At 34.4% G+C, this 27,386-nt stretch overlaps 1 protein-coding gene across 4 annotated transcripts in view; it reads left to right on the top strand.

Moving 5' to 3' along the window:
- Positions 1-27,386, top strand: part of HMGCLL1 (3-hydroxy-3-methylglutaryl-CoA lyase like 1) — a 152,530-nt gene that overhangs the window by 28,119 nt on the left and 97,025 nt on the right. For all 4 annotated transcript variants that reach the window (XM_024248534.3, XM_054557653.2, XM_024248532.3 and 1 more), the window contains 2 exons: positions 8,441-8,521; positions 8,746-8,853. In XM_024248534.3, coding sequence (XP_024104302.2) covers positions 8,441-8,521; positions 8,746-8,853 — 189 coding nt within the window. The remainder of the gene's footprint in view (positions 1-8,440; positions 8,522-8,745; positions 8,854-27,386) is intronic.

The raw sequence follows: 27,386 nt of genomic DNA, 5'->3' as shown, positions 1-27,386 counted from the left end.
CTTCCTTGTTACAATAGCTCTTACATTACAAGTCAAGGAACTAATATGCAGTAAGGGCTGTTCCTAATACTAAATATGTTATTTCCAATTATATACTCAGGGACTAAGAAATAACCACAGGGAATAAGGACCCAGGACTCCACTTATTATGTGGTCCTCGTATTTCTCATTTTAACAAGGGGGATATTATGATACTTTGGGTCTCCAAGTATCACTGTCAAATTGAACCTTGTATCCAAGAATCTGAAATTTTTGGTATTCTTTACCCCGTGTAAATTTACTCAAATGAATGGCTATAGATCTCTTTGGGGAAAGATTATATGAATTAGTTTATATAGTTCTCTCAGTATTACAAGGTCCTCATCATAAACATCTGGCTGCTTCTTCAGTCAGTTGTTGTGGTTTTTTTTTTTTTTTGGTCTGAAAATTGGCTAAAATGTATAGACTAGGCAAGGGATCATGACTTTTACATTGAAGCAGCTAACCAAAGCTAATTGATGAACTATACCTTCATTAATTTTTATTGTACAGGTCAGGATGGCTTAACCTTAACACTATGGATTTTGGATGTCTTCTTTGTAGTGCAGTCCTGTCTTGTGCATTGTAAGATTTTTACCCTACTAGATGCCAGTAGTGCCCAGCAATTTTGACAACCAAAAATTTCTCCAGACATTGCCAGATGTTCCTTGGGGTGCAAAATTGTCCTGAATGAGAACTAGTGAATATGTTAATAATTATACTGCTGCAGGTTGCCAGGGAGTAGCAATATCCCACCTACTTCGAAGAATATGAAATAACTGAAAATTAACCAGAAACTCATCTAGCTCCCAAATCCCATTTTAGAGACCACTTCCTCAGCTCACTCCTGGCATAATTTTCTTAGGTCTGGTTCCCTGGGAACAGTCTCCTGGACAAGGATTTGTTTGCAGGATGTTATTGTCGTTGGATTCAATAACTGTGGGGGAGTAAAGGATATAAAACTAGGTAGAAGAATAAGTTGAACTATGATGTACTCACAACAGAGGCTTCAATGAGTCACGCAGGAATCCCAGGAGCTGATATGGCCCTTCCAGTTAGGATGGGGGCATGACCTCGGATAAAGTGGTGTTGTAGCTGAGGGCAATTACAGAAAAGGGGCCCAGTGAAATGTCATCAGCTGCTAAAACTTTAGTTTCTGAGAATTCCTCCACTCTAGGAGTACCTGAGCAGCATCTCACAACATCTGCTATAGTCTATTAATCAGAAATAAAAATTTCCAAAGGTATAGATTTCACCTAACTTCACTAGGATATGGTAACATTTTTCTCAACCCCTTCTGCCACCTTTAGCACTCAATAATTCATCTCCAACAAATATAAGACACTGTTCACGTATCAAGAAGTATAAGGGACAATAGATTGTTGTTCTCTGAGAATTTTTGTTGTGTGTCTGTAATCACGCAAATGCTCATTTTTATTTTTGCCAATCAGAAAAGAAACATGACATAAAGCTGTATTTTGATGGAAGCTTCATTAATATCTGAAAAATTTTATTTGAAGTTTGAATCAATTTGGGTTGATGACTGAGTAGTCTTACTGTGCTTAATAGAGTGTATTATAAAGCTGAAAACTCATAGCACATCACTGATGTGATTTCCCAACTTGACATTGTTATGTAATCAACATGGCATAACAAAAAAAAAGTAATGAAATTTGATTGCTTTTTGTAAATAATAGCAGCCTCAATTTAAATAACTATTTAGAATGATGAATTATGTCTTCTTAGCCAAGTATTAAACCAAGTGTCCTCAGCTAACACACTGCTATGCCATCTTAGGAGTTTGAACTTGAAAACTCTGACAATTTATGCATTTTAATAGTTTCCTTCAACTTTGTGGCTATCAGGACATGCTGCTGGTATAACTGGCTTAATATGAATAGTTTCATTTTCTATTATAAACTGCAGTTTTCAGAACTGTATCATCCCAGAAAATATTTCCATGAGGATACTTGGCATATCACAATTTTATCCCAGAAAATTAAGCTTTACCAAATACACACACCCACACACACACACACACTTCTGTATTTGCAGAAGGCAAAAACAATTTTAGTAGTTTTCAAAATAAATTTTGGGACTGACAGCAAGATGGGAGAGTGTGAAATCAAACAAATTTTGTTGGTGAAGACACTAAGGAGAAGAAATTTTCTATATAAAATATTTGAAGCCAGACATTTGATTTTCGAAGTAGTACTTTTATTACTATCTTAACCTTCAATATAACAATAATGATTGTAATTGTAATGAAACACCTATAGGTCATGTTGGCTATTTTTCATATTTTATTTTGTTTCAATGTTAAATTGCCATGAATACAAGAATAAATAATTTTATTTCTTAAAATAAATAATGTAAATAACAGCCACCATTTAAAGAAGCATTATCATGTTTACAGCATCTTGTGCTCTATCTATTCATAGAAGTTTTTCTGTTTTGAATTATTTTAATGCTTTATTAAATTCTTGCATTAAAAATTCCTATTCTTGATTTCTTTGATTTTTTTCTTCTTACATGTACTTTGTCTCATTTTTGTTTTTTCTATTATTTTATTACTATCCATGTTTTATAAACTTAATATTCTCCATTTTCTCTATTACTTAATATTCTCTAATCTACTTACTATTATCTATTTTAATATACTTATATTTTCTATCTTCATCTTTCATAGTTTGTTTTATTCATAATATAGTTGTTTTATATTAAAACAATAATTAATTGATGAATATTAAACACCTGGCTGCATTTATTGCTCAAGTTACTTTTAAAAAAATGGAATTTATTTAACTAGTAAGTGAACACATATGGTAAAGATGCTAAAAACCTCATTTTAAAAATTTGAATAAACAATTTTAGATGATCTTACCTTGTCCATCTTTCTACTACATTTCAATCTGTCATATGTGGCAAATGCCCCTTGTATAATTTTCTTTTGCTTTTTTGTAACTACTCTTGATTGATTCAAGTGTTCATGAAATGTATATATTTCCAGGAGAAACTTGTATTTATTTATGCTGTATGTCTACACTGATACTCTGTACTGATTTTCCATTGAGTTCCAAGAGTTAATATCAGGATACATATACAGAGAGGGCTTTTATCATTTCTAGAGCTTGTTTTTAATCTCTCCTAAAGCTTTTACTGAAGACTGTTGAAAACAAAGTATAGCACAATTCTCCACTTCTCTTCTGGCTGTTCAAAAACTGCTAAAAAGTAAGCAGATACCTTCCTTTACTTTTTGATGTAGTAAGTTAAGACATATTGTTCATTGAGTCTTAGATGACATAATAGTACATTACAAATTTATTTTTACATGGTTACAAATAAATTCTTATTAAACTGCCAAAGATTGCCTGTGAATCAACATTGGCACATAGGTATTCTGAAAGAACAGTTTCACTGTCAGCTTTGTTGAGTCAGCCTTCCATTCTAGAGAGATACCCAGGAAGGGAAATGTCTTTTGATTGCTCTGGAGGATCAAGGTTACTATGGATATCTGCTATATAAATGATAATAGTTTGTATTTCTCATTATATTTGATTAAAACAGAAATTAATATCTAAGAAGCAATAAATAGCAGAATGTGGAGAGTTTAACATTACCACAAAATGCACCATGTGCATATTTCAAATGAGACAACAAAAATAGATTTTCTTGGAAAAGCTGATCTCTAATTCCCCCTTAAAAAGCCTAATTTAATTTTGAAAGAAAGTCACACAATTTCCTGATTCAACCCTCTCATCTGTGTAATGGGAACATTTGATTGGAACATCATAACAGTTCTTGGGAATACTGGCTATGAAACAGAATATTTCAATATTCATAAAGACCTTATTTACACAAAAGAATACTCCTCAAGAAATGAAGTGCATGAAACATAAGCAAATATGTCTAGAAATTTCTACTATAGATGATGTTATTTTCCTAGGGGAAAAAAAGCAGTACTTGTGGGGCGACTAATAAGCAATCATACCTATCACCGTTAGAAGGGTTGACTGTATATATAGAAGTCATCCATTATTACTGCTGAGAAATGTGTGTGTTACACACAAGCATACACACACTGGCATACACCCACACACACTCTAAATATTTCAGAGAAATCCCCATCAAAATATGCCTTCCATTTAATTTTATGTAAGATTGAAAAATGTGAGTGAAGCACATTACTTATGTTCTGTATAAAAGAATGATTCATTATTATTTTCTTCAACCATAACTCAATAGTCGATGATGTATTTAATCTTAACCTAAAGAAAACTAGAATAAGAGCCAGGGAGTTTAGCTGGGTAAACTTACGAAGTCATTTAATCTCTTTCAGGTCTGCCTACCTCACAGAGTAGCTTCACAGATGAAACATAGATAGAAAAGTTCTTTGGAAAAGTAAAGTAATATATAAATTCAAGATAGTGTTTCTTTTATTGTTACTGTATGAAAGTGAACCATTAGAAATGTGTTGCCAAATGTGGGCATACGCTCAGCCATAAAACAGCCTTTTGAAACATTCACTCTGGATAAAACATCTTTTGTTTTTTCGCTAGTATCATATACTATACTGCACATTAAACAGGACACACTGAGCTCTGTAATGTAGGACATTCAATACTATAAAAATAAATTTTAGACTATTGGCCTGTTTAGGAAGTATGTTTCTAACTTCTCCAGACTACATTAAAATGCAACACAATTCCTTGTAACTTACAAGTCATTCGTTAATTTTCATATATTCAGTGTGTAAGAAAAGTGTCCCTCCCCATCCCTGCCTCACAGTTGCTTCCAGATCTCTATAGAACTAAAATGTAAGCTAGTTATGGGCAGGAGTTTTGGTTGAATGATTCACCTCCTATACCCAATAACTATAATAATGTTACTTAGCATGTGTTACCTAAAAGAAAGGTCAATTTTACTTATCCAAATTTTATTCATTCATTTAGTCATTCATTTAACAAACATTAAGTGCTTATTATGTATCCATTTTGATAATTCTGAGGGTTTTAATCAAAAAAGGAGAAACAGGCAAGCAAAGAAGTACTCATAGATATGCTTTAAAATAGGCTTCTACAAAATGTTATGAAAATATAGAAATGAAATAACTTAATTCCATCTGGGGAAGTCAGAAGTCTCTTGAGTAGATGACAAATGGAATCATGGATGATCAATAAGAATTTTGTTGAATAAAATAATTGGGTATTAATGGAGGTAATAATAGTATTGAGAAACAATTTTTATGGAACCCTTGCATATCTGCATGTTTTATTAGCAAGGCACTGATTGCCTTTCTTTGAGAATATGTTTTCAAGAATGTTTGTCTAGCAAACAGCCATAGAAAGAGAGATAGTATCTCTCTCTAAGGCAAAGGGCAGGTATGCCTACAGCCCATTATGAAATTCTGAGGTTCCCCAAGTGCAGCTCCTGCAATGTGACCCCCTGCATGTGCTGGTGTTACCTGGTCGTCCTCTAGTTTCTCATTTTTAAATGGGTTGCTTTTCATACTTGTTGACTATGTGTGATTTAAGAGCCCTCTCTTACTGATCTTTAGTCTCTTCCTGAGCATTACTATCTCTGTATTGACTTTTTTTTTCTAATGAGCTTAGATATGCACAAACAATGCCTAGTAGGCAAATCCAACTAAATGTTATACAAGCACGTAGAATTCAATAATTCAAAAATAAGCTCCTTATCTCCCCACCAGAACATACTTCTCCCCAGATATTCCCCAGTACATGCTGTTCCTTACCTTCTATCTTACACTTATATATAATTAGACGGTTTATTACTGGCTCTACATTGGCATATACCAGCCCCAGCCCAATGCATGACATACGGACTGTGCTCAATAATTACTTGTTGATCACATTGTATAATTTCTTCTGTCACTTCTGTCACCGGCTTAATTCAGATAGTCTGGAAAGACTAAATAGTAACATTAGATTCAAGAGGAATCAAAAACAATGTCAAGTGAACCCATATTGTGCTTTGATTGAAATGGCCATAATTGTTAATAATCGGTGATTTAATTTCTTCAGATTACTTGTTAATAATGCCAGCTACAATACATTGATGCAAAGAAAGGTCCTCAGTTTTTCAATTGTATTCAGGAGGCATATGGTTATTACCATAAAAAACACTACGTACCTGTCTTTTTCTTCTTTTTTTTTTTTTTTTTGGCAAATATTGTCATTGAGTAAAAGAGAACTCTTCTGCCATGTATGTGCCAAGCTAATTGTTGTTGAAATGCAGTTTCAAGAAACAATCAGTGATAATGAGACCACATGGCTTAAGATTGCCTAGTTTTGTTTTTGTTTCATTCCTTCCAACTGAAGACTAGAGGTAATAAGAAAGAGGAGTGAGCTTTTCTTATTTACTTCACCTTCCCATGTCATACCTTTTATTTATTGTTCTGTTGAAATTATAGACATCTTGTAAATCAGGCATGATTTCATGTTGTCATCCAAATGGAGTCTAAAGCTGAGGAACCCCAGGCCTTCCTTTCATCCCTCCACTCTCTCAGGTTAACTTCATGCATCACAACCTGCACAGAAAATGCAGAAAAGAAAATTCCTTTTCTTCTAGTTTGTTTTTTTTCCTTATTGAATTGACTAATTTCATGAAAATTGTAGAGAGTGGTCTGTAAACATTGTAATGGGGACCATCTGGGTTCTTTTGCTGGTAGCTCAGAATGCTGATAAAACCAATAACAGCTCTGGACCCTAAAAATGGCCTTTGAATATTTTTTATTCCACAGACTTGAATTTGGTTCTGCATTCAAAACAGCCACCTTACCCATGTATGCTGTAATTTTTACAAGGACAGAGTGTGACAATATAAACTGGTTGGCTTGAATTCATCATTCCTGATAAAAGGCAAAAACAAGCAAACAAAAACTTTTGAAGTACAGGTTCTGTGGTTCTGGGCTGATTCTGTCAACTATCCACTTAAAGAACTTGATGATGGGTTACCCAAACTTAACTCGGCTCAGAGGTACCAAAAGATTATGTTGGTACAGTCTGAAAAGATGGAGTATGCTTCTGACTTTAACTGCAATATACAATTTCAAAGGCTGTTTCATTTTCCCCCAGTTTTAAATAACAGCCTTCTAAATGGGCATATTTAGAGGGCAAATATATCTTCTAAACTAGATCCATAGTACCTAGTCTAGGGGCAGAGGTTTCAGAAACCAGACCATTTACCATCTCAGATTTTAGCAAAAGGTAGAACAAGGGGTTAGTTATATTTGGCTGGAGCTAGGCTGCTCCCAGTGGGTTATTGTGGTATAGGTTCCACTAGCGATGGTCTGTCTTTCAGGGAGCGACACTTAGGTGGTAACTGTGCTGTGTGACCTAGAGAAAAAATAAGCAGCACATTGTCGTTTCTAGCCTCAGTTTTCTGGGCCCAATTCCCAAAACCAAATTCATATTCAAGTTCAAGGTATAGCGGGTGGCATCCTGTATACCTCTTCATGGAAGTAGAAATAGTCTTTTAACTTAAAGAGTTATTTATTTATTTAGACAGGGTCTTATTGTGTCACCCAGGCTGGAATGCAGTAGCATAATCACTGCTCACTGCAGCCTTGATCTCCTGGACTCAGGCAATCTTCCCACCTCAGCCTTCCAAGTAGAGTAGCTGGGACTTTAGGATGCACCACTCCCACCACACCTGACTAATTTTTGTTTTTTTTTTTTTTTTTTAAGAGAGATGAGGTTTCACTATGTTGCCCCGGCTGGTCTCAAACTCCTGGGCTCAAGCAAATATGCCTTGGCCTTCCAAAGTGCTTTTGAGATGGAGTTTCGCACTGTCGCCCAGGCTGGAGTGCAATGGCACGATCTCAGCTCACTGCAACCTCCGCCTCCTGGGTTCAAGTGATTCTCCTACCTCCGCCTCCCAAGTAGCTGGGATTATAGGCACCCGCCACCATGCCCAGTTAATTTCTTGTATTTTTAGTAGAGACAGGGTTACACTATGTTGGCCAGGCTGGTCTCAAACTCCTGACCTCATGATCTGCCCACCTCAGCCTCCCAATGTGTTGGGATTACAGGCATGAGCCACTGTGCCAAGAGGTAATTTTTAAATGAATTCTAACAGTAGTTAGTTTATCGTCATATGCAGAATCACCCAACAGATTTGCTCTTTAGGTCCTGAGTAAATAAATTATTCTTCAATTATATGTTATAAATTAATCTTTTGAATTTTAATCATAACTAGACTAAATATCACTTGGTTATAAGGAAAAAAATACTTCATGTTGCAAGTAATATAAATAGTGCATTTTCATGATATCATTGTATTGATTTTTCAGTATTCTCTGGGGTAAGAGTATAACAAAGTGCAATTGTTTAACTTTTCAAATAAGCAAATGTAACAATCTAAAAGTTATGTTTTCTTGTTCTTATGTTTTGCATTTCAGGAAACATCCCAGTTATCTGGACTCCCTGAGTTTGTTAAAATAGTAGAAGTTGGGCCTAGGGATGGATTGCAGAATGAAAAGGTAGTTTTACATCATTTACTTCAAATGCTGTCTAAATATTAATAGATTTAAGATTGTAAAGATTTACATGGATTTCATATGTTATGTGATTATATTTTTTTCTCAATTGCTACTTGAATTTATAAATTACAAATAATACTCACTTTGACTTAGGAAGTAATTTTCTGTTTGTGTTTCAATAGAACCTATACAATTTACTCATAAAATATTTTTTGTTTTCATAGGTTATAGTTCCTACAGATATAAAAATTGAATTTATCAATCGACTTTCCCAAACTGGCTTGTCTGTAATAGAAGTGACTAGCTTTGTATCTTCCAGATGGGTACCACAGGTATGTAAACCCACAATTTCTTAATTAGATCCTAATTCAACTTCACCAAAAATTATTTGGTAAATACTGTGATATTAACTCGATATAATTACTAATTTTCCATATTCTTACAAAATATTAGCCTGTGGACTGTGATATGATGAAATAAAAACCCTTTGATGAAGTCCTACAAGTTACTTAGAACTTTATACTAAGCCTGTGTGAGTATGGTTCAATATAATGAATAGGGGACAAGGCCGTTAAATAGCATTTTAGGGGGTCTGCCCTTTCTTTATCATTTTATGGCTGACTTTCTAAATAATCTGAACATCTCCAGATGCAATAGTCATTTTGTCTGTTAGAGGCAAATGATAATAAGTAGCCTGATAGCTTCCTTCTAGAATCCCATACTGAAGAGTGAGAAATGGAGACACATACTCCTTTTACTTTGCTTTTTTTGACACTCGTATTTGCTACAGGGATACGTCATCAAATATATCATTGAAGATAAAGCAGAGTCATCTAGAATTTTGCGTTGAAAGATGACAAGAGAGCTTTCTCTAGGGTTTTCAGGCATGTGGCAGCAGTCATTACTTCTGAGACTTGACTCTGATCTTTGAAACATCACTAGTAATTAGCAACCAGTAAATCACTCTCTTCCTAATCCAGTGTCTGTTCTCAGTCCTTGGATCCCTTAATTTCTCCACAGCACTTAGTTTCACTGACTACTCCTGAATCATTTCTTTGGTTTCCATTATTCTCTATTCTAATGAATCAGTTATTTCCCCAATTGCTCTTTCTCTGTCATCTCTGACATCTTTCATGACCTCTTAGTTTAAGGTTCCCCTAAGATTCTGTTTTCAGTGCTTTTCTCTGCCTATCCTCTCTTCTTTGGCTGTCTTTCCAACACCAACAGTCACTTCTATGAGAATGACAAATTTACATTTCTAGTGCTGCCTTCCCTGATAAGCTTCAGGTGGATGTACCATCTCCACCTCAATCTCATTGGGTTAAAATCAAACTCGTTGTTCATCCTGCTTTATGCCAGGAGTGGAAATCTTTCCTTTAAAATCCTGGATTTTTAGAGCTGACTTTGTATCCAGTTACTGTCGTAGTCAGTTAGGGATACTATAACAGTATAGTAGCATAACAGTATAATACCATAGACTGGGTGACTTAAACAGCCGGAGAACTATTTCTCACAGTTATGGAGGCTGGGAAGTCCAACATTTAGGTGCTGGCAGATCCAGTGTCTGGTGAACACCCACTTCCTTATTTGCAGATGGCCACCTTCTCATTTATCTTCATATGGTGGAGAGCAGAGACAGGGAGCACACTCATGTCTCTCCTTATCATGTTACTAATGCCATTCATGAGAGCTCCACCCCCATCACCTAGTTATCTCCCAAAGATCTTTCTTTTTAATATTATCATGTTACAGGATAGGATTTCAACATATTAATTTTGAGGAGGTGCAAACATTCAGTCCATAACAGTTACTGATGTATGAAATGTCTTCTTCTTCAGTATGGCCTATACTTGTGTCTTCTTTTTAGTCCCATTGATACATTAGTGATCCAGGCCCTCATTAAATAATCATTGCAGTAGTCCCTTAAATGGTATTTATAAATAGCACTATTTCTCCATTTGTTATACTTTCGTAAAATAATCTTCCAGAATTATCAGCTTTCACAAAGTCATATTTTCCCTCCTTCCCTTCCCTCCTTTCCTTCCTTCCCCCCCTCCCTCCCTTCCTCCCTTCCTTCCTTCTTTCCTTCCTTCCTTCTCCTCCTTCTTTTTTCTTTCTTTCTTTCTTTCTTTCTTTCTTTCATTCATTCATTCATTCATTCTTTCTTTCTTTCTCTTTCTTTCACTTTAGGGGTACAAGTGCAGGTTTGTTACTTCGGTAAACATCTGTCATGGGATTTTGTTGTACAGATTATTTAATCACTTAGGTCTTAAGCCTAGTATCCTTTAGTTATTTTTCCTTATTCTCTCCTCCTCCCACCCTCAACTCTTCCATAGGCTCCAGTGTGTGTTGTTCCTCTCTATGTGTCCATGTGTCCTCATCATTTAGCTCCCACTTATGTATGAAAACATGCAGTATTTGGTTTTCTGTTCCTATGTTAGTTAATGTGCTAGATAATATGTTCGATAATGGCCCCCAGCTTCATCCGTATCCCTGCAAAGGACATGACCTCATTCTTTTTATGGCTGCATAGTATTCCATGGTATATAGGTACTACATTATCTTTATTCAGACTATCATTTATAGGCATTTGGGTTGATTACATGTCTTTACTGTTGTGAATAGTGCTGCAATGAACATTCACATGCATGTGTCTTTATTATAGAATTATTTATATTCCTTTGGTTATATACCCAGTAATGGGATTGATGGGTCAAATGGCATTTCTGTCTTTAGGCCAAAAAGTCACATTCTAAGTTCTTTAATGGTTCCCTTCCTCCTATTGACAAAGCCTGGAAACTTTGGTTGGGTATTCAAGACTGTCTATACCTGGCCTCTTTTTTTCCTTCTTAGCGTTAACTGTATTACTTTGTGGAAGCTACTGCTAAATTAACTGTTTCTTGTCCTCTATTTACATGTCCTGCCTCTTTGTCCATATGGCACTTTACCTATACTTGCTTATGTATACCTGTATTTCTGCGTTTCTCTGCAGTTGGAACTCAATTAGATAAAAAGGCTTAAAACATTAAAGGCTTTTTAATTGTATTACATTTGAAGTAACAGAAGCCACATAGGATTAAGAGTAGTAGTAATATGTCACCTTTCACAGAGGGTTAATTTTATTTATCGTCAAAAGAAACTAATTTTCTCTATCCCACTGTCACTGCTGTTTATAGTGTGTGTGTGTGTGTGTGTGTGTGTGTATGTGTATATATTTTCTTTTGATTAGCCACTACCTATACCATAAATATTATAAAAGTAGTGATCATGTATCTTTTATCTTCTGCTTATCACTGTACACCCATTTCTTAGTACATAGTAAGTAGGTGCTCAATAAATAACTGTAAAATAAAAAAAAAATAAATCAGTCTGAGAGAACAATACCATATTACTTTCAATTCTCTGGTATTGGCAATTGACTCTCACTTTGTTCATGTATTTGGTCCTGTATAATGAAGGTCACAAAACTATTTTTTAGGAAAACACTACTAGTTTGATTAGGCTAGATATTTCCTTGAAATTGTCAATTTGTAAAATGCTAGCCATTATTTTACTAGCCACCATTAATTTTAAGAGAGTTCTAGACATTTTTATTATCTTTATATCTTCATAAATTTACTTCTGTCTTTAATACAGTCTTTGCTAATTTCACATATTTGATTATTGCTGGAGAGAAACTGAATAGGCTGGTATAACTTTAGAATTAGTGTTAGGAGAGAGAATAGATTTTGCTAATATTATTTGACGAATATTGACCAACTAAAGTTATATTTCAGGTACAAAATGTTGCTAGCCCTCTTCAAAATTCTTTTTTGTTTCCCCAGTGGTTTTATAAAGCTGCCTACAAAATAGTCTTTCCTATAGTAATGTTCATGGCCACATTCTAGTATTATGCAAAAAATTGATGATAGATTTTTTAAAACTGATTTAGGACATACTCAGTGACATTTAGAAGGATAAGGCAGAAATCCTTTTTAGAAGGCTACACTTCTTGCATAGCTGGTTAAGAGAAAAGATGGACAAAAGGAAAAAAAAAGGCAGTCCCTTTGTGAGAAGTAATTGTAAAATGCCTCCTGACCTTACATTAAGTAGATACATGTGATAGGACTATGAAATGATATGATTTATTCTAGGTTTGTTCCCAAGTTGAATTTAGGGCTTAACCTATTGAAATTTAATGAACTCTTCCAAGGCTCAAAGTATTATCAAATAAGTACCTGAATTCCCCCACATAGCTTTTGAGGACAGCTGTGGTGAGAGGAAGTGCTTCTAAAATTGTGTCCCTGTTCACATTCTGCCTTGAACTTGAGTAAGTGACTTAACCTCTCTGAACCTTGGAAATCCCAGCAGTGATGCCTGCAGTATCAGAGTGTTGGAGATTATAAGGCACGTGAATGGTCCCTGAGTGTGAATGCCCACAGCCCAGAGCACCTGACTCCTGACCAGTGCTCAGTACTGTTATTTAAGGGAATGCCTGACTAGTAGACATACTGACGGACGGATCTTGGGCTCTACACAAGTTAACTGCCTTTTCTGATAACTAGCCTTTATTCTGAAGATTAAAGTATCTGTATAATATTGAGTTGAGCTCAAGTTGAATAATTGAAGATATTTTGCCTTTCAAATACTAAAGACTATGTTATATATTTTACTTTAATATTCATCTAGTTATATACATTCAAATTTTTTAAGTGGTTTAAATAAATCACATACTTGTAAAAGATCAGTGTGCCTGAATCCAAGACAGATAGGAAATTTATCTTCCAAAGTTGTATCAGTCACTTACTACATAACACATTAAATGTTTGCCAAAGGCAAATATTGAGGATATTCTACTTTTCCAATTTGATTTTAGATTTCAGGGAGCTTGTCTGAGCAGACCATTTTAAAATTTCTCTTTTGAAATTTTATGTTACTCTCTTATTTTAGAAAAAAAAATCTTATGAAGTCAGACTTGTCTAACTTAACATCTGAGATTTTGACAATAATTTTAGTACAACAGCTTACATATATATTGGTTGAAATAATTGCTACTTTTAAGGACAATGTGTGTGGATCTAAACTGGTATTCTATTAATTCTCTACATCTTATATTTTTTTCCTCAAATGTAGGTCATGGGAATAGTCCTCTAGTTGATGTTTAGATTGCTGCTTGATCACTTATTTCTTTTTTTAGGATTTTAAAGCTTTTTTACAGTTTCCCTCCTACTGTTTTGTTTGGCAAAGACTTTCTAACTCAAAAAGCTAAAAGAAAAGTTCCACAGTAGCAGGGTGCCATATAAAACAGGATCCCACACCTATAACCTGAATGGCTAGAGATGATAAAATACCTGTCATTAAAAAATACATGTTCTTTACAACTTATCTGGAAAAAGCTTTCCTTAGAGTGACATGAAATATAAGAACATTTGAAATGAGTCCAGATAGCCCCTCACTCAGCTGGAATGAACAATAGCAGCAGAAAGAAAACATGTTTATAAAAATAGGTAAAGTTTATTGCAACATTGGAATGTGGCCGTTAGTAGTAAGCTATTTAAATTGTAAATACAATAATCTTTTAAAAAGTGAACTAGAGTTTTACATTCATCTTTAGTTTAGCCATTTGATTGTAAATATTTTTATTCAATAATGAATTAAAGTGATTAAAATGAATATCACTTATTTAAAAATAAAAATACATTAAATATACATAACATTGTACATTTATGTATGCCATAGGCAAAGGCTTAGTTTAAAAATATTTGCTCCCTCATTAGCTATTTTTTAACTGTTGGAATAGATGGGTCACAAGTCCCAACACCAGGGAATAAAAATAGATTTTTTTAATAAAAGTAGAAAGAAATGTATGTAAAAGACTAATAATTATTTTCAATTCACACTAAAACTTAAAAATATGGACTAAACACAATGTTAGCAAGAAGGAAAGAGTAAATTACCCCTACTCTCCTTGTGGTATGTGATACAAGTAGCTCTTTATTGGCACTGAAGACACATTTACTGGATTGAAGTTTAAAATTCAGATTTACGTTGATGAGATGCAGGAGGCTATACCTTCTGCTACCGAGTCCAGTCCCGATGTCTCCTCCTAGCTCTTTTCTTTTTGAGGAAGGTAGGTGTGGAAAAGAGTCAAAGAAGGAGGTAATTTTGACGAGGTGTATGTGAGGGTGCACGAAGGGGCTGAAAGAGAGAGTGAGAAAGAAAGGAGGCAGAGAGCCCCCAAATTGCTTGCTTATAAGGCACAGTTCATTCATAAAAACTTTACATTTGGGAAATTTTCCAGAGTAAGACTCATCCATTATTATCCAGATGAGCTGGCCTCTGTCACCTTCCCAAAGAGGTTCCTGGTGAAATTTACCAAGATCACAATTCTTATTCCCTGGTGCTATAGGAGTCCTTTACCCAGATAGGTAGAGGAGAGGAGAATGTAGGCTGAAAGAGGGAGGGAAACTTAAACCAAATTATCTCCAAATGAGCCAGACTGAAAATACTCAATTCTGTGCATAGAACACTATTTTCTCCTGCACACTAAGATGCCAGCATGGAGGTCAAAACCATATTATGACCCAACCCTCACTTAATTGATGATCTACTCAGCAACTGTGGGTCTTCCACATATTTTTATGACAGAAGTAGATCTATTTAATTATACAGTTATCCTAGGGAATCAGCTGATTAAAATCACTGAGAATATTTATTGGTGAAGTCTTCATATTCTTGTCTTTTCTCCTGAATTCGTAGAGCAGGTATGCACACTAGTGTTGCTTCCTCGTAAGAGTTGTCATGGTTCATTTTCTGTTTCTAAATATATGAGGCTAGTTTTGTTTTTCAACTTATATAAACACGTTGAATTTCTTATATAACAAATAATTGCTGTTTGTCCAATATTTGGTCTCAGAGAAGGAATGAAGACACTTAGTTCTTTAGTAAATGATCTCAAATGGTCATTGAAAATTAAATGTAGGTAAAATTGTGCTCTGAGAGCTAGATCCACATAGATAAAATATGTTAGCTCTTCAAGAAAATTGAGAACAAGCATACACTATTTCCCACCTCATTTTTTTGCCAGTACTTAAATGGCATGAACCATAAACTCTACATTGCTTCAATCGGTCTAACATGTTTTCAGTGACTATGCAGCTTGTGGGAAATATTTCCTGTGTTTGTGCAAATGTATATATTCAAATATATGTAATTGCTACATATCCTTGAGTGTTAGTAAATTTGTGTTGGTTCTTCGATTACCCGCACACCAAATAATCTTAAAATTTGATGGCTTAAAACAATAACAACATTTGTTTTTGCTTATGGTATTTGTGTATCAAGAATTCAGTAATGTCTCAATTGAGCATCTCTAGCTAGAGGTTTCTTAGGTACTAACAATGAGATAGACAGTGGTCAGAGCTGGAACAGCAAGGGCAGGGGGCTTGGGCAGCTATAGGCTTGCTGTCCACCTCTCTCTTCCTGTGTTCTCAAAGACTTTCCACGTGGTCTCCTGCAGGGGCTAGTTTGGACTTTATCACAGCATAGCAGCTTTAATCTAACATAAATGGCTCAGAATTCCAAAGATAAGTGTCTTAAGGGGTAGGCAAATGTGGTATGGCTTTTATAACCAAGCCTTGTAAATTTTATAGCATTACTTTTTCATAAGCTATTAGTTGAGGCAGTTACAAAGCCCACCGAGTTTCAGAAGGAGGGGACAAATACTACCTTTATATTGGGTCACAGCATTCTGGAAGAGCAAGTGGGAGGGGAAATACCGCTGAGGCCTTTTTATAATCTGCCACTTTTATGTTTTTAAAACTGGCCTAATAACTAACCTAATTATATGCTTTTTCTTACTAATAGTTAAATAATAAGTACAGTTGATAGATAAAAAACTCCCAAATTAAAAAGAATACCTATTTTAGTACTGTCATGGCTACCAATACTTACCTCACTCCTATCCACTCCCTTTATAAAATTAATTTCTTTTGCTTTAAATGAGACTAAGAGGTGTTGAAAATAGTGAGCACACACTGCCACACAAACCACTGTCTTTACTGTAGAATGAAATTATGTCCGTGTATTTCTGAAGCTGTTTTTTATGTCCGGACCTGTTCATCAAAGTCCTAACTCTGTACTGACACCTTTTCAGAGTCTGTTGTAACTTCTATGACATGTCTGGAATACACACATCATTCAGTTCTATATGTTAAATTATTTATGAATACCTATTTGCTTTTGAAATAATACACACTAGGAGGATCTCTTTTCAGAGCAAAATATCAATGTACTCTAGAAATGAAAAGTAGCAATTAGATTTTTGTTGCTCTTTTGTTAGCACAAACACCCTGAATTATTTTAAGTTGCTGTGTTAAATGTTTCTGTAAATTTGCAAACTTATCTCTTATTGAATGAAAATAATATAATAATAGTACATATTTTGGATACTAAAATAATATAATAATAAATATTCTGAATACTATCCTAGACACTCTATAATGTGGCAGTATACTTGATTTATATCCTATACAGGTGTTATGTAATAGTGGTATTATTTACTATATCTTTACAAATAGCGATGATATAAATTCCTGAATTCCTCTGGTTAAGAGTGGGGGCTACTAATCAATTCCTGTATTTTTAAGTAGGGATTAAGTCAAAGTGCAATACTTTAAAGCTGTTCCACTGTACAATTAAATCATTGCTACTGTTACCACATAGGAGAAACAATTGCCCAAAGCATATTTATAAATGTTTAAAACACTCTTTGTCTCGCTCAAAAAAGAATATGGAAATGTTAACATTGTTTTTGTTGGGATGGTGGAAACTATTATTATTATTATTATTTTTGAGACAGAGTCTTGCTCTGTCTCCCAGGCTAGAGTGGAGTGGTGTGATCTCAGCTCACTGCAACTTCTACCTCCTGGGTTCAAGCGATTCTCCTTCTTCAGCCTCTCAAGTAGCTGGGATTACAGGTGCCCGCCACCACACCTGGCTAATTTTTGTATTTTTAGTACAGACGAGGTTTCACCATTTTGGCCAGTCTGGTCTCGAACTCCTGACCTTGTGATCCACCCGCCTCAGGCTCCCAAAATGTTGGGATTACAGGCTTGAGCCACTGCACCCAGCCACTATTATTTTTTCTCTTTGAACTTTTTTTAAGTTTAATATGCAATAAAATGGGGGAAAATATTTGTTGCTAACATCATTTGGTATTACTCAGCATTCAACAACAACTTTTACTGTACCTGGGATGTAGTTCCACTACTGTATCCTAAGAAAAAGCAAAACTTATAATGAAAGCAATAATGTCAGCAATTTTATTGTTTAATATGCTTATATTTTCAAGCAGAACATATAATTCAAGCTTTTTGGCCTTTTAACCCCCACTAGTCTAAAAAGTATTATATTCGAAGATTATTATGCTCAGCATGTACTACTTTTCAATAGGATGATAATTAATTTGTTCAATTACACTTTGACTAACAACACTTTAACAAGTTGGGTTTTCTTTGTTCTTAGATTTATAAAAATAACCAAAACATAATATTAAAATAAAATATTCTACTTCAGAGGTCCCCAGCCTTTTTGGCACAAAGGACTGGTTTTGTGGAAGACAATTTTTCCACAAACTGGGGGTGGGGGGTAGTTTCCGGATGATTTAAGTGCATTACATTTACTGTATCTTTTTCCTATTATTAACACATTGTAATATATAATGAAATAATTATACAACTCACTATAATGTAGAATCAGTAGGAGCCCTAAGCTTGTTTTCCTGCAACTAGACAGTCCCATATGGGGGTGATAAAGACAGCGACAGATCGTCAGTCATTAGATTCTCATGAGGAGTGAACAACCTAGATCCCTTGCATGCACTCCTATGAAAAGCTAATGCAGCTGCTGATCTGACAGGAGGTGGATCTCAGGAGGTAATGCAAGTGGTGGGGAGTGGCTGTAAATACAGATGAAACTTCACTTGCTCTCCTGCTGCTCACCTTCTGCTGTGTGGCCTCATTCCTAACCAGCCACAGACCAGTACTGGTGCTTTCCCTTATCTTTTATTCAGTTGTATTGAGTTCATCATGTTTGTCAATTTTGTAAGTAAGTTTTTCCATGAGAAAGAGAAAAAAACCTTTCAAAGCCATTTTGGTCACATTAAAATTCCACTTTTGTATCTGACTAAAAGTATCTTAAAATTTGGTCTTGTAGAACTATATGCATGCATTGACATTTGAAAGGTCTGTATGTAGTTGTTTAAAACCCAAATAGAGGTCCAGTATGGCTCAGAAAGACTTGATTCTGACTCTTTAGAGGTCTTTTTTGCATTACTGTGATTAGTCTGTTGATAAACATTGTTGATATTATTTTAGTGCAAACTCATTTCATTGATATGACTCCTAAGCCACTTAAGTGCAATCCACTTTGGGAAATGCAGAGTATGCCCTAGGGACTAGACTAGAGGGAATGAAAGTATTTAGTAATACTTATTTCCAGTGTGCCATAGTTACGACTTGCTCACTTGGAAATTCACATCCATTACTCAAAACCTGGTTTAAACTTTAAAGCATTAAGATATTAAGCGTGGTCTGGATAGCCCAGTTTTGAGTATGTTCTAGCAGTACTCATTTTTAAAAATACATTATCCTTGTATCCTTAAGCACTTAAAATGAAACATATCATAGCAGTTATTTTTAAATAATTAAGATAATGAGTTTTAAAGACATGTTTTGGCTGATGTTCATAAAGAATTATGTTATTTGAATATTTTTTAAAAATAAAAATAAAGTGATTTTTTGAATTTTTAGGTACACATGGATTGATCTAATATTATCTGATTAAAATGCTGGAAAGTTCTCTAGAAGTAATATGTAGTAAACATAGAGACTTAGAAAGATAAACATGAATGCCAAAGGTAATATTGTGTCCCAAATATCACATTAGACAATGGATTTTACATGTCGAAACCTACACATTAGTGAAATGTATATATGATAATGTTTCACTTGTTTTACATTTGATAAAAGAAAAAGAGTATACATTTTTTATTTAGAGTATGCCTGTAAATCAAAAACATATTTCATAAAATATTTGATTTTATTTTGCTTTTAAAAATTTTATCCAAACTTATTTATCTTGAACATTTGACATATCAATTCAGCACCGATTGGAATTATAATTTTTAGAATAGTAGAATATTTTGTAACGTCTATGGATATTAGGTATTTTCATTGTTAATATAAAAGATATATTTTGAAGAATGCTATTTATTTTATAAATGTCTTGGACAAATTTAAATTTGTCATTGCAAAAACTTACAGGTTATAATTAAGAACTTTGAAATATCAACTTGTTGAAGCAAATTCATGCTAATAACCTTATAGCACTAATACTACTTACTTCAGACCTTCTTATACTGCTATAATGTGCAATCTATTTATAAATTTAACACTATTATTAGTCAAGATGGATGCATCTTATACTGAATTCTGCTTATAATACGTAGTAAGAAATATATTTCTGAGTAGCCCAAATATAGTCATCCGCGCCCACCCTCCACCTGCCACCAGATCCTCCAGGTTTCAGGTTTCCTGAGGTTTTTATCCCTTTTTCTGTCTGTTTAACCCATGCTTTCTGGTAGAGCAATACAAAATCTGAGACCTGACTCTTACTCATGTATGATATGATTTGGCAAAGTATTTTCATCTCTCTATGCCTTGGATTGTTTCCATTTATTCACTCACCTATTTATTGCTTTTGTTTTGTCTCTATTCAAAACTGTATTGAGTTCTCTGTTGGACCCAAATGTTGAATAATAAGTAGTTGCTATAGATAACCATAATATATACCTAATAAGGTAAGTGTAAAGTTAAAATAGATAATTGGAAAAAATTAATAAAAAAATCAAACTCATACAAATGGCGTTTTAAAATCAAGTGAATATCTGTAAATGAGTTAAAATAGAACTTAGTAACGAGGGTATGTTAAGCAGTTTGTCATCGAGCACTCTGGCCAGTTTTTTTAAAGTTCTGTCTTATATCAAAACAGAGATCTCCGGATCTATATGATGGCCAAACCACAAATTTTCAGTGATGGCATTGCTTGTTGTGGTAATGAGACCCTTTTTTTCCACAGCCAGTGTCTTATTACTTATTTCTAGTGTCTTATTACCAGTGAGTTAGTTTCCTTCCAATAACCCAGGCCTACCCTCCACTCTGGGCAAGTTGGCTTACAGAAATAAGTGTAAGTATAGGAAGGAAACTTCGTTTACAGTCTGTATACAGTAACTACAATTAGATACAGTATTTCAAAAATCACTTCTGCTTTCATGCATGGGAAATAACAACTTTGACAGTGTTATTATCAAACATAAAGACGTGATATATGAGAGGCAGCGCAGTTGAGTGGAAAGAAAATTATACTGGGAGTTTTGAGACTTCTTGCCCTACTTCAGAATGATGTTGGGAACATGATTGTTTTGACATGGGAAGACCAGGAAGGTGGTCACAAAAGTCATTAACCTGAACAAAGAATAACTAATGCATATTTATTATGTTTATCTTAGGAAACTAGGAAATGCTATTGAATAAAATGACTTTTATTTCTTTATCTGGAATATTGGTCTCCCAGTTTATAACTCACAGATCCATTTGGGTAGCCTGGGTCTATTTTATTAATTTAAAAAATGAATACTTGTAGACATTAGTGGATCATGACTAAAATATCTTGCCTGCATTTACAATAGAAGAGTTTGGGTCATATGCTTCTTATTTTGGTAACTCTTGAGACGTGTAGGCATTTCACCCAATAGAGGGCAGCACAGAGGTCCTTAGTACACAAAGGTAGTGCTGAATAAGGAAGTACAGGAAATTATACACAAGACCAAATTAGTTTCAAGGCTTCTGGACTTAAGAAGTTTTGTGAATATGGTGTCAGTCTATTTTAGCTTTGGCAGCCAAGACAGGGTATTGGGTAGAAAAAAAAAAAAAACTGGATGTTCAATTTTCCAGAGATTTCCTGTGTTTATTATTGTAAGACTGTGATTTATTAAAACTGTCTTACTTCTTCAAGCAGACCAAGATTTCCTCTGTGCTACTGAGGCTAAGATATATGGGATTTGTGCAAGGAGTCTGTGAATGAGACAGGGTTACTGTACCCAGGCTACAGTGCTATTCATAGCTGGCTAGAGCATTTTTACCCAGGGTTGTCAGGAAGAGCTCTAGTCTCATTTTTCTCATTACTGAATTTACGAATGTATCGCCTTTAAGAGGAGTTACTGCTCAAATTGAGTTTTGAGTTATAGGGTCTGAAACCACATTATTTACATTTTTATAGTAATCGATGGCATGTGTTGAAGAAATTGCATGCTCTATGTCTCTTTCCTGTTGTATGCCTGCATACAGAAAGTAATACCATCAGTTATGTCTAATCCAGCTACTGGAGATTGCAGACAAATAGCTTCTGACATTATCTGCTCATTTTGAAGAGATAATGAATATTGTCCTGGGTTATTGATAGAGTTGGTGGTGGGGCAAAGAAAGCAAAGAATCCTTCAAAAATATATTTTTAAAATTATTTAGCAATCTATTTAGTGAAAAGGAAAAATGAGGGCTTATAGGTCCATGAGTTTAAATCTTTTCCTAGCAAAATTTAGGATAGTTGATTAAACAGAGAATTTATGAACATGAGATGTACTTCATAACATGAAATCTTATGAATGTACCAATAATAAGACATACCAAACTGACTTCACATGTTTGCTAATAGTATTTCTGGAGTATTTAAAAAATATCCTTGACTATCTTGTTAATGTTTTTCTGAGCAAGATATGAAATTTTACCAAAACTGGTATTTTTCCAAACTTTAGTTTTTATCAGTAAAACTTTTTTTTTTTTGTCATGGGTAAAACTTTATGTAGAACTTCAATATATGATATAGACAAGAAAGTCACCATAAAAGATTTGTTGAGGTCCCTTCTAGGCTGTAGGAGAGGTCTTATCAATGTCATCATCTGTTATAAGTTTTAACGAAATTTTCAATAGTTAGATATTTTTGTGTTCTTTTTCTTAAGGAGGCCCCCTCCTAAATTGCAGTCGCTTTAGGTTCAAGACCACAAAATGGGGATTCGTCTCTGAATAAAAATACAATTACTTTTCCTTTATCGAAGTAGGGTCAGAAGGCCTAGAATGTGCTAATTTGGCCCCCTTCAAGCCAACCTTATTGATTCCCAACCTTGTTGATTTCTAACATCTCCTGAGAAGTTTTGTTAATTATAGATTCCTGGATCTTACAGGAGAACAGAATTAGAATCTGTACCAATATGTCCAAGAAATCTGTATTTTTAAAAAGTACCTCAAATAATGCTGATGATGGATTCAGTTTGAGAGATACTGGGTTAGATGATAAAATATGCCACAAAACTCTTCAGCCTGAAGGTGAGTTCTCTCTAGGAGCTCTGCCTTTGATATTCTGATGCACACTATCTTTAGCAGTGACTAAGATGAAGATATAGAAGATATAAGATATAGATGATATAGAAGGTAGAAGATATGGAAGACATGTTTATCAAGGAGGTATTAGAGAATATGCTTTGCAGTCAGATAGACTTGGGTCCCTGCCCGGCTTTTGCACTCACTAACTGGGTGACCTTTATTTCTAATATCACTTATCTAGTTCTGTTGATGTTAGACTTCAACAAGGTTGGGAATCAACAAGGTTGGGAATCAGCAAGGTTGGCTTGAGGGAGGCCAAACCAGCGAACTCTAGGCCCTCTGCTCCTACTTCAATAAGGAAACCTAATTTTATTTTTATTCAGAGGTGAATCCCCATTTTATGGGCCTGAAGTGATTGCAATTTAGAAAGGAGTCTCTTATCAGGTTGTTAAAAATGTGTAAAAAGATACCACATAAAGAATTAAATACCCATAGCTTTAACATGTAACTCAGCATAAAGTAAATGTGCTTTTACCATTATTACCGTCATTATTAACAATAAAATACTAGAAGAATTAGTGGGAAAAAATCACAATTCAAAGTGGATTGAAATCAAAGTGAATTCGAATTAGAATAAAGGGCTAAAACCAAGGGAGATAAATGTCAATTCAATTCAACAATCATTTATTAAATCGTATTTCATGCAAAGTGTTTAAAGAGCTAATGATTTAATAATGGAAAGTGATACATGAATCAAAAATTATATAAAATTTGATAAGAGCAATGATAGATATATACAAAGCAAATTAGGAAGTATAGAGACATCTAACTCAAGTTGGTTATTGAGAATGTCATGTAAGAGGAATTTTTGAGTTGAATATTGGAAAAATGAAATCAATTAACTAGATAAAAAAGGGAAAAATGATTTTTAGGCAGAAGGAATAATGCAAAGGATCAGAGACCTGAAATAGCGGGCATAATGCTGCAGACATTTTGCTATCATCAAAGGCAAGCTGGGAGCACTTCAATAAGAGTGAGGTGAGCTGTTAAGAAAAAATAGGGGTCTGGAGTCCTCAGGACCTTCAAAGGCTTAGCTGCAAATTATTCTGGAATCTCAGTAGTAAGGAGACGATAACGAAGTTCCAGCTGGGGGTAAGGATAACCTTAATATAAGGTTGTGTATTGGTCATGGATGTCAGATCCAAGGTGACATCCATTTCTTAGAGTCCAATAAGTTGCGATTAGTGTGACTTGACCACAGTACTCTGGACCATAATAATGCTCATTGTAAAGCACAGCAAAAAAAAAAAAAAAAATCTGTTTTGTAGGGTCTATGTGGGTTACACAGGAATCTACTCCAAAACTTCTACTCCTCACCCCAGGGAGGAGTTGCAGACTTTTCTAAACCATGCATATAAAGCAGTGGAGGAAATTACTGAATGTGCAGATTTCCAGTTTACAGTCTCAGAGATTTTTGGTTCATTGGGGCCAGTATGGAATATAGAAATAAGCATTTTAAAAGTCGTCCCAGATCATTCTGACCTAGGCAGTCCTCAGGCCAGTATTTGGAAGCACAGCTCTAAGCACACTGGACCCTTCAGTAAATGACACATACTGAGTCGGTTCCACTTGGTGTAAGTGGGTTTTCTAAGAGAGTTCCAGCTTTGAGTCTCAGTAACTCTGGCTTACCTAACAAGATAAAGGGCCTTAATTATTTCAGTTAGATATAATTAAAATAAAATTTGGAGCCCCCTGCTACCTTTCATATATGAAGGCATGCTCAAAATGTCAAAATAATTAAGTCATTCCAATCTTCACTCATGCTTCATTTAGAATATTTGAAGGGACCTAATTTCATATCCTACTATAGGATATTAAAAATCCCCCTTTTCAAATATCTTATACCCTACCTCTGTTTTAGAGCCTAAACATTTAGAGGATCTCTAAGTGATCCTTTTTTTCATTATGCCTCTAAGGCCCTCTAGAATTCTTTTTTAGTTTTCTGATTCCATATCACAGTGGGTGTCGCATGGACCAGCAGAGACCAAGTCTGTGGATTGAAGTAAGGGAAAGATTTATGCTAACAGTGGCAGAGCTGTCTTTGAAGTTGCTGGGGTTGAGGTCGTGGAAGTTGCTGGGGTTAGGAGGAGCCTTTAAATACTATTCCTCAATTCTTACTCTGTTTGATCATTTTTTGTACTTCTATAACAGACAATATTAATTACTATTAGTGGTTATTAATTAGTAATTATTAGTAATTATTAAAATGATTAGTAATTACTAATTTCTTTACTAAGTAATTAGTAATTACTAAAATAATTAGTAATTATTAATATTAATTAATTAATAGTAATAGTAATTACTGTTAATTACACTACTCAAAAACCCATGCTGTTATAGTTTATTCCTCTTTTCCTTTTCTTGGTTATTTTACTTCCTATTCAGTGCCTCTGGAAGTGCTGTAAAGCTTAGCCTTGTTGCATCTGTCAAGGTCCCTCATCACAAACACTGGAACCAGGAAATATGAAATTTTCCAAGGGACAATCATTAGATATGCCTCAGGTTCTTTTGTCTTCAAGGATCGCGTTTCTGGCAAAATGCAAAGTTTGAGCTAGTCTCTGGGATCATTCAGTTTTGAGAGTAATTTACCACTATCTATGCCCTATTACTTCAAGTGAAGCAACTGCTTGTGCTCTTGCTAATTGATATGTCTGGATGGTTTAGGGCCACCTGTCTCTGGGTGAGATCTGCAAATCACTAGGAGATATATGGCCAACCACATGTAGGGAACTTTAGATACTGAATACATCAATTTGGAGGATCCTCTTTTTTTTCTTTTTTTTTTTTTAAAAAGACTATAAATGCCAAATACAACATTATATAGGAAAATAAATATTAATTTTAAATGAGAAAAAAGAACTTATGAAATTATAAAATTTTAAAAGTTAGCATATATTACAAATACCTCAAAATTAAGAAAACTAAAATGTTAATTTTAAAGATTTAAGTGAGTGTCTGAGGTTATTTCATAATACTCTTTTTCTCTTATTTTTTGATTATACATTCTTTGTTTGCCTCTTTCTAAGGTCAACACTATGATGTTTTCTATGGAGAATATAGACAGATAATTCAGTCTTTTCTCTAGCACTGTCAATGAAACTTTTTATTTATAGGTTAGAAGAATCTTTCAGTTTAATAATTCATTATTAGTAATGTGTTAAGATGTAATCTAATACTTTGTTATATGTAAATGTATACACAGATACATTCTTTATTTTAGAAGAACTACTACAGTTTCGCACAATTCACATGGAGGAATTTTAATATATTCTATTTTTGTAATTTTTATGCAATTAAAAATAGAAACATATGCACAGTATAATTGTTATATAGAATATATTTTTGATAGATGAAAATTTCCATTTGATTTCACATGGATGAAAACAGATTCACTTCCTTACAACAGTATGTATATAATGTTTGGAAGAATTTTGCACAAACTAGCCTCTGGTTGTATACATTTTGAATTTTGTTTCTCCTTAACTATTTACATACTTCTGGTGCCAGTTAGTGTAGGACATTAACATGGTGAATATGCACTCTTGCTCAACTCTACAGTGAGTTTTAATATGAGGTAAAATTGTGTACTATATCTTATATGATATACTGGGTTTTATATTTTTTCAGTGTATGAGAATATTTACACCAGCTTTCTGAAAGAGTGCAGCAATTGTGAGCTCTCCCAAGTGGCAGAGTCTGGCCTGAATTTATACATAAAAAAATATAATATAGCAACCTAAGGAATTAAATGGTATTCCAATCACCATGTGTTACTTGAAGACCACTGCAGGAGAACCGCTCTATATATCACAGTAATACTTTGTATAATTCCCCTTTTTTCTTCTCATCTCACACTATTTCACTGCTATAGAGCAGTCAAAGCAATTTGCCAGTAAAGCTTACCTTTCAAATCCCAGGCTGTCCTTCCCCAACATCATGACTGTTTAGATTATTTAGATTTTCTGGCTATGCCTTCCTTGTTTTCCTAGGACTTCTCAGCTAGCTTCTTACCTAGTATACTATTACAAAGCATAAAATCTCTCTTGTTAGAGGGCAAGGTAGGGAAACAATTTGAGCCCTGTAGCAGGTAGGTGGAGTGGAGACAGAGACAATGGCTGAGGCTCACTCACTGATGATGCTTGACTCAGTCATATCAACTTGACCAGGTCAGGGAAAAGGGTACAAAATATACAGTCCTATATTTAGGTTACAAGATCTAGTTGTAAGAGAAGTGGTCAAGTTATATAATTTTGTAGATATCATTGTAAAGATACCACTGTAAAAGTATCTTTGTATTTTTTTCTCACATGAATTTCAGATCCTCCTCTGAACTCTTCTGTCACTTAACAACAGTGCTAACTTAAACTTTTAATATTTCCACCCCATCACAC

The sequence above is a fragment of the Pongo abelii genome, chromosome 5, assembly GCF_028885655.2.
Source record: "Pongo abelii isolate AG06213 chromosome 5, NHGRI_mPonAbe1-v2.0_pri, whole genome shotgun sequence".
NCBI classification, from domain to species: domain Eukaryota; kingdom Metazoa; phylum Chordata; class Mammalia; order Primates; family Hominidae; genus Pongo; species Pongo abelii.
This window is presented reverse-complemented; position numbering and strand designations above follow the sequence as displayed.